The following is a 12649-nucleotide window of genomic DNA, read 5'->3' on the forward strand; positions in this document are numbered from 1 at the left end:
TTAAAGTGCTAAATTAGGAAACTAAAAGTTACCAAGTGCCCTGCTCAGGGTTGCCCTCTCCCAAGGCAGAGCCCTAGGGGCAGACCGAACGCAGGAGCAACCCACCAGAACGGGGGGAGCCACCCACCAGAACAGGGGGCTCCCACCAGAACAGGGGGCTCCCACCAGAAAGGGGGGGCTCCTCTATCCTTAACTAGCACCAGCCAGACACTGAGCAACAGTGAGCCGGCTCTTCCCCTTGCACCAAGTGCCCCCCCCCCCCAGCCTTGGCCTCTTCTCTGGCAATCCCATCCAGCAGGCCTGCCTACGGCCCACCCTGGGTCAAGAGGAAACCGCAGGACAGCAGCAGAGGCGTGTTTCTTCAAAGGCTGGACAGGCAGTGGGGCGTCTCCCAGGCCAGGGTCTGTCTCCCTGGTCAGTCGTCCAGTCTGATGCTGGGTCTGTCCACGTCCATTAGTTCCTCCAGGAAGGAACCCAGGGAGGGGGGAATCTCCGCTGCAACAAGTCTCCGTGGCTCAGAGTTGGTTCCAAGTGTTCTTGGGAAGTTAGGGGAGGTGGGGACGTTGGATGGACTTGGGAGGAAGAGGGTGAAAGAGCAGAGGGAGAGAAGATGACAGGAAGTAGGCCGAGGGGGGCCCCCCTCCCCGTTAGGGAACAGGAAGTCAAGGAAAATCGGTGTGTTTGGTTTTTAGTTTTCTCTTTTGCTCTTTAAAAAGAAAAAAAAAGAAAAGAAAAAAAGAAAAAAGATCATTAAAAGAGAATCACTCAAAAAACCAAAAACACCGAGAGGGGATGAGAGAGCTGAGGGCCATGGCCCCAAAACCCTTCAGGGGTGAGAGTTGGGAGGGTGGAGTGGGCATGAAAGGAAGCAGGGGGACAATGGCAGGAGGGAGGGAGGGAGGGAGGGGCAGGCCAGGTGGTGGTGTGAGGGCTTCTAGAAGGAGATGGAAGAATTCCTTGCCCCAAAGGAAGTCAATACGGGGATGGAGGTTCTGGAACCAGAGGGCTTTTCTGAGACTGGGCTCGAGGTCTCATTCGACCCGCTCATTTCTTTAGATGGTTTAGTGGCCTGGAACAAAAACAGGGGTCAGGGGTCAGAGAGAGCGAAGGAGAGCCTCCATGCTGGCTCCTGGCTGAAGTGTTGAAAAATGGAAAAATCCTACAAGTCCAGGAGAAAATGAACTGCGAAAGTGAGAAACGAGAGGGACATCTGGAGAGTGGTCCTCTGAACTGGGGGACAGGGTGGGGAAGTGTCTGGGGGGCAGAAAGAAGGGTGAGGGAGGCATGGGGTTGGATCAAAGGCCCGGAAACCAGAGTAGGGGTGGCTTCAGTCCATGGTTACTGAGAGGAAAGACAGAAGACAGAGGAGATGCCAGAGAAACCCAGGCAGAGGGGACAAGGGACGGGAGGGTGGGGAAGGGAGGGAAAAGAAGTAAAAGGTTAGCAGCGACAGGGGTGCATCTGAAGCCAACAGATAGATGGGGGTCAGTAGCTCAGCCCAGCTCAGGTGCCACCTCCGGCCTGGGTGGGAGGCCCCTGGTGTAAGCAGGGGTGAACTAGCCCCACCTGGAAACTCCGAGGAGGCATCCTGCCACCACCAGCACCCCCTGCCCCTCCCCTGCCAGCCCAGAATCCCCACTGTAGCCCTCCTGTCCGTGGGCCCCAGCTCTGAGTGGTCCTAACAGTAGCTGGAGACCAGGCTATGCTCCCAGGCTCACTCTCCCAGTTGGAAGGCTCTGCCTGCACGTGCGCGCGCGCGCACACACACACACCCTCCTCGCTTCTGTATTGATCTTATCCTTTGGAGTCATGGTCTCTCAAGTAGGGTTTAAGAGCCACCTGCATCATCTCCAAAGGACAATCCATGGCATGTGTCGCAAATGCAGATTCCTAGGGCCCCTTCCTTCCAGCATCATATCCACTTTGGGGTGGGAATGTGCATTTTGAGCTGAGTGAGGGTGTCACAGACCGGACTGCTGGAACCCTGTGACTGAATCCAATGACTCACCTGGAATTTAGCTACTAGGCCTTGAAAAAAAAAAAAAAAAAGCCAGGTGCTAGTAGCTGCACATGCCTTTAATCCCAGAACTCAGGAGGCAGAGCAGGCAGATCTCTGTAAATTTGAGCTAGCCTGGGCTACAGAGCTAGTTCCAGGACAGCCAAGGCTATGCAAAGAAACCAAGCCTCGAGGGAAAAAAAAAAAAAGCAAAAAACAACAAAACAAGGCTAAGGTAAGAACTTAGCAAATTCCAACCCAGTCTGGGCTACATAGTGAGACCATCGCAACAAACCAAACCAGCGACAAGAGCCACTATAAAGAAAGAATGAAGAGGATCGTGTGGCTCACTCCAGTGACCTGCCTGAGGCTCCGGAGACCAACGCTGGGCCTGTCCTCCCCTAAAGACCTCTGGAGCCACCCAGCTGCTACGAAGGCTCTCCCAAGTACCCTAGGGTGGACCGCTACCATCTTCAGTAAGCCCTGCCTATGCAGAGGAAGGCAGGAGGTCGCCACATTGCTGGCAACAGTGTTCTCCTCGGCAGGCGTACAATTGGCTCACTAGTGACTCATACAGGCTTTACCAAAGTGTCAGCTGGTAGCCAAGGCTTCCCTTCCCTCTTGGGAGAATCAAAGCAAGCTGTGGATCCTCTACTGTGGCCCTCACCATCAGGCAGGGTCCTACCCCACGGCATTCTTTATCCATTGCCACAGGGGCCAGGTGTGACCCAGCCCTCCTGGGCCTTGGAACAAACTCAAAACAGGCACCTAAGGGCTCTCTGCCAATTGCCTTGGGCTGGGTTCTGCCCCACCCCCGCTTCTGCCTTCCTGTCGCCCACTTAAAGTTATAACTTGGAGCTGGAGAGGCAGCTCAGTGGCTAAGGGTACTTCTGCTCCTGCGGAAGACCTGAGGGCAGGGAACACAGCGCCCCCTGTAACTCTAGCCTGAGGGGTTCTAACGCCCTTTTCTGGCATCTATGAGTTTCTGCACACAAGTGGCTCCCACGTACGTACCAACTGACTCAGGCTCACACACGTGCACATAATAAAAAATTAAGCCAGGTGGCCGTGGTGCACACCTTTAATCCCAGCACTTGGGAAGCAGAGGCTCTCTAGACCAGGCTGGCCTCGAACTCACAGCGATCCACCTGCCTCTGCCTCCCAAGGGCTGGGGTTAAAGGTGTGTGCCACCACTGCCTGGCTGCATTCACACATTTATGGGGATGTCTCCCCAGGAACTCCTCATGGAGACCATCTGGGATTTCACATTTGGTGGAGTTCTCAAGAGCCAGCTTCCATCTGGGGATACACTGGCTGAACTCCATCCGAGATCCACCAAAGCAAAGGGAACAGGTTGCTTGGCAACTCTATGCTGCTCAGAGTCACCCTGTCTCTGAGGGTTTCCATCACATCCATGGCACCTGCCAATGGTCTCCTGTGAGCTGGGTTTTTTTTTTTTAACGATTTATTACTTCTATTTTACGTGTATGTATGTTTTGCCTGCAGGTATGGTTGTGTACCATATCCGTTCCTGGTGCCCATGGAGTTCAGCAGAGGGCACCAGATCCCCTGCAACTGGAGCTACAGATTGTCATAAGCCACTATGTGGGCGCTGAGAATTGAACCTGGGTCCTCAGTGAGAGTAGCGATTGCTCCTAACCACTGAGTCATCTCTCCAGCCCCTCCCTACACCCATGGGTCTTGATTTTGTTAAAAGAAGCAGAACCTCTGGGAGGAGACAGAAGCCTAAGAGAGATACAGCTTTCCTCTGAGAGAAGCGGGACACTTCTGGACCCGGGGTCCATGGCAGCACCTTCCCCTGCTAGACCACACTGCACCAGATTCTCAGGCTACTCTAGGACACCTGTCCCTCCAGGCTCTGATTCAGAGTCCCCTACAGGGCTGGATCAAGCTGGAGCCGCACACCCTGCTGGCCTCCTTAGCCAGGTCATCCTGGTGCTGCCCAGGGACTAAAGGAGCTGCCTCCTCTCTCCCCCTAGGGTGCTCACAGCTCCGGTGAGTACTAATCCCTGGTCTCTGTTCCCTCAGCTCTCTAGTGGTGCCTTCGTGTGAGCCACTAAAAGAGACAGAGTAAGTGGCTGGCCTACAGGAAGTGTCCACGGCTTCGCATCTATTCCAAGCCCTGGATTCCTCAGCTCCGGGAATCCAGTTCCCACCCCACCCACTTTAGGTCCTATGCACAGCACACAAGGGCTCTTCCGGCCACCTCGGTGCCTCTGTCACGCCTGTTGCCATGCATGGCCCTCTCGGAATTTCCCCTCTGCCTCGGTGTCCCTGGTCCCCACCACTTCGATTCTCTTCATCTCATCAACATGGGAGCTCTGAGGTCAGGCTTAGTGCCACAGGCCTGTCGTCCCATCTACGCAGGATGCTGAGGCAGAATCCACAGCTCAGAGTCTGCCTGGGAAACTGAGACCTTATCTTAGTGACCCAGGCGGGCGGAGCGTGTGCGCAGCATGCTGGAGCAGAGCCTATCGGAGGACCAGCCATGAGGACAGGGCAGCAGTGAAGGGATTCAGTCTGGGTTTGAGGACACCGACTTTAAGCAGCATTGTGTGTAAGCTGTCATCAAATACGCACTCTAGAAAGTCCTCACAGGTCTTAAAGAACCGATGAGAGGAGACAGTCGCAGACGACCTTAGAAGATGATGAATTAGGCAGAGACATGGTCTGGTTTGGTTTTCTAACTTTTCTTTTCCTACAGTACTGGGGGCTCAAACCTGGGGTCTCCCCACCAGTAGGCGGGCAATCCTCTGCTAAGCCAAACCTCCCATATCTGCTTCTTTACTGCTGCCTTTATTTAAAAATCTTCCTAAGAAACATCTATTGCTTTGCCAGGAAGCAATGTTTGGAAAGGGCAGACCCGGGCACAACACAAGTGCCAGGAACAGCTGGCAAAAGGGCAGCAGGGTGGGACAGAGGCCCATGCTTGGGTGGGGAGGGGCAGGAAGGGACCAGTGGCGTCCAGCAGCTGTGGGGTTTGGGAGCTGGGCGGTGGCTCTGAGGGGACAACTGGGGAAGACAGAGGTTAGAGAGATGTGTCACTACACAGTGGAGGAGCTGGAGACACAGACAGAGAAGGGGTGGAGGGGAGGCGCCCACCGCAGTGGTCCAGGCAGGCAGAGTAAAGCAGGGACAGAAAGGAGCCAGGGATAGGACAGTGACCTGGCTGTGACATCTGTCACCTCATTGGCTGTCGGGGCTGATTTAGCTGATCTGTCTGGCTAGGTGGGTGTCCCTCCTTCCTCACAGCTCCATATCCCTCCCTCCCAAGGTTGCATGGTTGGTCCAAGAGGACAACCTTCTCCAGTAGCTTTTCCTCCATAGAAGAGCATCCTTGGGCCAAGGGCGTACAAGCAGATGTACTCTCCAGCTCAAACCTTCCAACAAGCTTTCAAGATTCACAAAGGAACCAGGGAGGGCTGACAGGAGAGCTGGGGTGAGAAATACCAACCCAGGTCGAGTCTACAATGGCACAGATAAGGATGTCTAGACAACCACATAACCTGGGGTAGTGAGAGAGAGAAAGCCTGCGTGGCCCTTGGCGGCTTGCCCCACCCTATGGAGAGGTCTAGGGAAACCTGTCTTCCTAGGAGGCAGCAGGTAGGTAAGGGCTTGTGTACCAGGGTTATCTGGGGCCTATGGTGGGTGGGCTTTAAGGTAGCTAGGTCAGTCTTGGTTCTAACGCTATTTGCTGCGCAGGTCTTCCTTCTGCTATAGGCTGAACCTCACAGCTAGCCTTGGCCATCCCTAACCTTCTACTTCTGAGCCTAGGGTCTCCACCTGCACAGAATGAGGCCCTCCTGCGACCTCACACATGCCCGGCACACAAGAAGCACGCAGGAGAGGTTCTGAACTGAGCACGCACCCTGAAGGGCTCTCTAGAGCTACATCCAGGGCCTCCTCCTCTGGGTGGAGCCAGGCGGACCACACAAGCAGGCTCCAGGGTCACAAGCACCAAGGGCAAAGTCTGTCCACTCCAAACCTACCAAGGGAACCCCAAGGGGTTGTTGCACCTGCAGGATTCCTATGACACCTCATCTGCCCTTCCAAAGGTCAGCTGAGCCCACCAACCTGTGACTCAAACGCGGGTGCAAAATCAGCTTCTTCCTGAACTGAGGGCGGAATGAAAGGTGCCGAGCAGGAGGGGGCCATGCACAGGAGCAAAGACGGGCAGGAGGGTAAGATGGCTGCCGTACGGGCTGGCTTTAGAAGTGACCCAGCCACTGAGGAAGGGAGTGAAATCTGCACAGGGCAGGCACTGCACAGGCAGGGAGCAAGGCTCCTCTGTCCTTGGGCAGGAAACTGGCTGTGAACTCAGAGACTCACGTCTATACCAGATCCAAAGCACCGGGGCTGCAAGGAGGAACCAAGATGGAGGGTATCAACAGGGAGGGACCCACAGTAACTGAAACCATCACTGGAACAGGAGCACATAGCAGAGGCTTGGTGTATGACCCTCCAGGGGCCTGGGTGTCCCGGATCCCACCCTCACCTGCTGCTGGGCCTGGATCCTCATGTACTCCGCCCTTTGCTTGCTGTGCTTGCCTTTGTCGGGGCTGCCTGCTGGGCCCTGGGTTGCCTTCAGCCGAGAGGCTCCTGGAGTCACCACCTTCATGGGTGGCACAGTGCCACCACCACTCTGTGGAAAGAGAGAGAGGGCTGAGGTGGGACCGTTCTGCATGGAACGCTAAGCACTGGGTGAAGGCTCTGGGGTTAGGACCTCCTCGGGGAGGCCCTTGGATGCCTGGAGACCCCTCACTGACTCCCAATAAGCACCCAAGACTTAAATCCCTCTGAGCCCAGGTTCAAGGCTTCCCTAGAGGAGATAATAAGGCTAGTCAGAGCTCATGTGGGACTTTCCTGAGTGGCCCAGAGGAAGCCACTTTTACAGGGAGGGCCCCAGTACCACTCAACTCCCAGCCAACACCTTCCTGGTCCCAGGAGACAGTTGGAAATGGGGGTCTCTAATAAAAGAGCATCCCCAGGTCCGCACCACCCCTAGAGCAGAAGGCAAGAGGTGAGATTTCACCCCATCGATGGGCACATCTGGCCCCAGGGCCCTTCCCCATACAACAGCCCTTCCCAGAGAGACTCTGGGGACCCAGAGGCGCACTGATCAGTGAAGGTACAGCGACAGAAAGAGTCAGAGACAGGAGGGGGAGGAAGGGGTGGAGAAGAGGAGAAAGCTTTATTCCCTGGTTCACAGAGAGCAGGCAGGGCCAAAGCCCTCCTGATTCACGCCCAAACAGCAGAGCTGAGTCCTGGGTAAGCCGGCTTCCCGGCCGCCCCTGGCTCTGCCCATAGGCCCTGGCCTGGAAACAGGGCTCCCGGAGGGAGGTAGGCTGAAACAAAGACAGTGGGGATGATGGAGGCGGGCCGAGCTTCCGGGGCCCCACTCTCTCCACTCTGCAGGCCCAGAGACTGGAGCAGGAAGGCAGCAGGAGACAAGGGGAGGCAGCCACCTGAGGGGATGAGGGTGGGGACTGGGGGACGCTTAGACACGCCATAGTGGTGTTGGTGCCCATCTCGCTCAGGGTGGCTTCTAGCTCCTGGAGCGTCTCCTCCAGACTGTCCATACGCAGTGGGGTAGCATCCTGTACTGGGTGGCCTGAACCGACGGCCTGTTCTCCTCTACTGCAAGCTTGACTGTCACATCCAGAGTTTGGAGGGGTCTCCTCTGAGTGGGTCTCAGCAGGCTGAGTCTCATCTAGCGATGGTCCCCAAGGACAGAGAACTCCGGCTTCCGCATTGTCTGGGCTCCGTAGAATTGTCTGTTCTTTTCTGGACAGTGAGCTGCTCCTCGGCCTGAGTACCTCAGCAGCTAATCCCAGCAAGGCCTGTGAGCCATGGCAAACCCTTCTGCTGCCAGCCAAGGTCCGGGGTCTTGGTGTGGGGACTGTCCTGGGGTCCAGTTCCTCTAAGCTGCTCTCTGGCAGAGAGGGAGAGCCGGAAGTGCATTCTGTCAAGATGATCTGAGGGATACAGAGAACCCTGGGACCTGAGGCAGCCTGGGGGGGACAGAAGACGAGAAGGATTGTGATCCCTGCAGACTGAATCTTGAGCTGGGGTGAGCTCACTTCCTTCCTCTCCCAGATAGGGAAACTGAGTCAGGGAAAGTGCTGATCATGCCACCCAATAAACTGAGCCTTGAATGCAGGTGTCTTTCCATCCCGCATAGCCCTTGGACTCCTGCTTCCTGGTGTCAATGCCAGCTGCAGAAGCATGGGGGTGTGTCCCTTTCCCATCACCCCGGTAAACTTGGGAGCAAATCTCAGGCTTCGTCCCACGCACAATGGGATAGTGACATGGTGTGCAGCAAATTAAATGAGTCCATGAGGACACCCTACTAGTGCCTGGCATCATTCGAGCAAATACAAGCTACTGGCTAAATTGACCCAAACAACTGAGACCTTTCTCAGCATGAGCAGAGAGTGGACGCTGGGCCTCCACCTCAAGGTTTGGGCCATCTTCCTTATCTTGGGCTCTGCACTCACATCCATGAGGCCCATCCCCAGGAGAGGAGCTTGGCCATGGCCAGTTCCTTGGTCTCACACACTGGGCAATGCTTCAGTTAGGCACCTGTTTCTGCGTGAGCTCCTTGGCTATGGTTCTGGATTAGACCCAGGGGCCTGAGGGACCCTGTGAACCTGAGTGAATTCTGCCCTAACTCTAAGTACCAGCCCATGTCAGGCACTATGGCCTATGTCTTCATCTTCAATGCTTTCTGCAACCCATGAAATGACTGTCACTCTCCCTGTCCCCGCTTCACAGGTCAGGAGCACTATGACTCACACCTTGTCCAATCCTTGGCAAGTTAACGGTAGAGCCAGGATTTGAACTCAGATAGCCTAGGTTCAAGTTCAGTGTTCTTTTCACTAAACCCGCTGTGAGGAGACCCCTCCTATGCCTCCCGAGACAACCCACCCAGCCCTGCCACTGCTTACCTGAAAGTAGGGTGCACACAGGGAAGGCAGAGAGGGCCCCCCCGTTCGTCAGGCTCCTCTGCCTGACGGCGCCTCAGGATGCAGACAGACAGGCAGCCAGGGAAGAGGGCTTGCCTGCTGGGTCCCCTCATGACTGAGTCCCAGAACCAGAAAGGGACAGAGCTGGGTGCTGAGGATAAAACCAGTCAGGAAGTGGCCCTCTCACACTGCTCACTCCCTGAGGACTCTTGGGACAGACTCCAGACAGCACTGTCCACCTTCTGATGCCTGTCTGCACCCCTGACAGAAAGCCAAAGGCCACCAGGATCGAGTCAAACCCCAATGCTGGTGGCGGCCATCATGAACCCCATTGTGGGCTGGGAAAACCCACACAAGGAAGGGAAGGGTGTGGGCGCAGGAAGTTGAGGACAGAGGTCCTCTTACCCCAACTTGACTGGGCAGAGGGAGACCTCCCCAGACCTTTCTCCACCCTCCTCCTGGAGCACAGTCCCTGGGGTGCAGAAAGCAGCCCCACCCCCACAATCCCAAGAGGAAATAAGGTGCAGCGGGAAAGCAGTGAGGGCTGAAGTTTAGAAGGAGAACTGGAAGAGAAAACCAGCAGCCAAGGAAGGCCATGGGCTTCTCTCAAGTCCCCTGACTGCCACGTCCACAGCAGTGACTGCCGTGTAGTGACAAAATGCCTCTGCGCTGGCTTTCGCCTGCTGAAGGATTGGGGTTAGAGCTTCCTGGAGCGAAGCCCCAGGTGGTCCCCTGGCAATCAGTGGTCAAGATAGGACCTGATGCCTTAGGCAGATCTCGTATCTGGAAATGGCCTTGAGAGCGAGCCCTCCTGGCACCCTGCACGATCTTTCTCTGTATTTCTTATCTTTCCTGTTTTCAGCTGACCGCTCACCAAGAAATCAAAGTATGTCCTTGGCTCGGCCCCACCGTTCTTTAAGCAGTCCTTGAGGAACTGAAGCATGCCCCACGCCACATGAGCCTTGGAAACTTTATTAATAATAAAACAGAAGAATAAAAGACTATATAGACAAAAGCTAGACCCAGGACTCTGAGAACTAGTCCCCCACGGTAGAATATGGTTAGTGGTGTGAGACAGAATTCTAAGAGACAAAACTAAAAGTCCTTGCCAACACCTTGAGCACGTAGAAGGAGTTCTATTTTGATTATGCTTAGCCTTGATTTATGTCTGGAACCCTGAATGGGGTGATGCAGTGAGCCTGCCAAGTTCTTTGATCTGTTTTGTACATAAACTGAAGCTTTGCAGAAGTAAAATTGCAGCAGATTTTCACTACCAGTGTGTCTGTCTGTCATTCCCTTGCGTCGTATCCTGGCTATCCTATCCTTCACCCTGTTCTCCCGTGGATAGTGGTCTCCAAGAGGGACGGTCCGCGGCAGGTGGCGCTCGGAACAGGGACGTGAAGGATAGGTAAGCTTTTCCCCCTTCTCTTTTTCTTTCCAATAGTCAGGAACGACTCTCACCAGGACGCTGCAGGTCCGCCGGTAAAGGATCACCGGTTAAGTGTGAGTAATCTAAGTATAAGGGAACCATGGGGCAACATATGACTAAGAGCGATAAAATGATGGTAATTATGCTGCGGCGACAGTTAGCCAAAGCAGGATTTCAGGTCGCAGAAGACGACATGGTAACTTTTACCAAGTTCCTGAAAAAGGTCAGCCCTTGGTTCACGGAGGAAGGGACCTTATCGCTAGATGAATGGAAGCGTGTGGGTAAGGAAATGAGGCGCTATGTGCGTGAGAATGGGGAAAAAACTTTACCTACCTATGCTTATCAAATATGGTTTCAGATCCGAGAACTGCTGTCGGAAATTTCCCCCTTTGAAGGCTTGTGTCGTGACACTGCCTCTGAAACGGGAGCTGCTTCTCCTATCTATAGTGAAGTTGGGGAAGAGGAGGGGGACGTGGAAGAAAAGAGACCATTAAAACCTTCTGCTCCCCCCTTCGCCTCATCTCATCAGCCCTTAGCAAGGAATGATCTTGATGGCGACTGGGGTCTGGATGATCAGCAGGAGGAAACAGAATGGGAGGATGATTTTAGAGACCACACTGATCCTCCAGTAAGGGCAGCAATTGGGAATATCACAAAAGGAAAACCTGTTCCAAAGCCACGCAGCCGCCCCCTACCTCCTGTAGGTTTTCAGGGAGCGCTGGCTGAGGCACGTAAAACAGGTGATACTTCCTTGGGGATATTTCCTGTTACAGAAATTGGAGATAACGATGAGCCCATATGGGAGCCTATGCCCCTTAAAACTCTTAAAGAATTGCAAAGTGCTGTTAAAAGTCTGGGGCCTTCTGCCCCCTATACCTTACAGGTTTTGGATATGGTCGCAAGCCTTTGGCTCACTCCTCATGACTGGATGCAAACTGCCAAAGCCACATTAAGTCCAGGAGATTACATTCTCTGGCGTACTGAATATGAAGATAAATGTAAAGATTCTATAGTTCAATCTATAAAGAAGAGAGGCCCTAAGCCAACAATGTCCATGTTGATGGGCACAGATGACTATGCTCTTCCCCAAGATCAGGTAAAAATCCCACGTGATATATTGACAATAATAACTGGTAATGCCGTTTTGGCATGGCGCAAGCTCCCACCTCCCGGAACCAAGGGTGGAGCATTGGCTAGCATTAGGCAAAAGAATGAAGAATCCTATCAGGACTTTATTTCCAGGTTAGAGGAGGCAGTCACCAGAATGCTGCCTCCTTCGGAAGGAACAGATATGCTATTGAAACAATTAGCATGGGAAAATGCCAATGCTCTTTGTCAAGATCTTATTCGACCTCTAAGACAGACAGGGACATTAAATGATTTTATTAAAGCATGTATGGATGCCTCACCAGCGGTCGTTCAAGGAATGGCCTATGCAGCTGCAATGAAAGGACAGAGATTTAGCGCCTATGTAAAAAAGACATATGGAGGGGGTGCAAAAGGCATCACCACTCCTACTTGTTATAATTGTGGAAAACCTGGGCACATTCAAAGGGATTGCAAGAAATCCAAAAGCTCAGGACGAAAAAGTTTACCGGGCATATGTCCTCGGTGCAAAAAGGGAAAACATTGGAGTAATGAGTGTAACTCAAAATATCATAAAGATGGTTCACCTCTCACTAAAGAAGGAGAGGAAGAACCTAAAGAGTCAAAAAACTAGAACAGGGGTGTTCTCCTAACCCGACACCCAAGGGAGAAGAAGGTTCTCCGTCCCAGGGCATGTTAAACCCTGAGGCATCAGAATTCACTATTCATGATTTGCCTAGAGCTACTCCAGGAAGTGCTGGACTAGATCTAGCAAGCTCAGAGGACTTGCTCCTCTCCAAATGGGATGGAGTGGCCTTAGTTCCTACTAAGGTTTCTGGGACACTCCTCCCTCAGACAGTGGGACTAATCATAGGGCGAAGCTCTAACTACCAGAAGAACTTTGAGGTTCTTCCAGGAATAATTGATGCAGATACCCAAAATGACATTAAAGTGATGCTTCGGCCCTTGGCTGAAACTATACAAATACACAAAGGACAACGTATAGCACAGTTATTGCTATTACCATACATTAATTTACCCAATAAAATATTAAAAGAACAAAGAGGTGAAGGGCAGTTTGGATCTACTGAAGGGATCTTCTGGGTTAAGGAACTCAATGAGAGACCATTTAAAACTATTAAAATAAATGGT

The 12649-nt window shown here is 53.4% G+C and overlaps 1 protein-coding gene across 4 annotated transcripts in view; it reads right to left on the minus strand.

The window, feature by feature from the left end:
* Srcin1 (SRC kinase signaling inhibitor 1) overlaps positions 1-12649 on the minus strand; it is a 72504-nt gene continuing 59855 nt past the window's right edge. For 2 of the 4 annotated variants that reach the window (XM_050156758.1, XM_050156757.1), the window contains one exon: positions 6541-8028. In XM_050156758.1, coding sequence (XP_050012715.1) covers positions 6985-8028 — 1044 coding nt within the window. In that variant the 3' untranslated portion in view covers positions 6541-6984. Of the gene's footprint in view, positions 1070-6512; positions 8029-12649 lie in introns of those variants that run through there. The other 2 variants (XM_050156759.1, XM_050156760.1) reach the window with 2 other exon arrangements.

Source organism: Alexandromys fortis, unplaced genomic scaffold (assembly GCF_014885135.2).
Source record: "Alexandromys fortis isolate MF-2015 unplaced genomic scaffold, M_Fortis_MF-2015_v1.1 scaffold_31, whole genome shotgun sequence".
Classification (NCBI taxonomy): domain Eukaryota; kingdom Metazoa; phylum Chordata; class Mammalia; order Rodentia; family Cricetidae; genus Alexandromys; species Alexandromys fortis.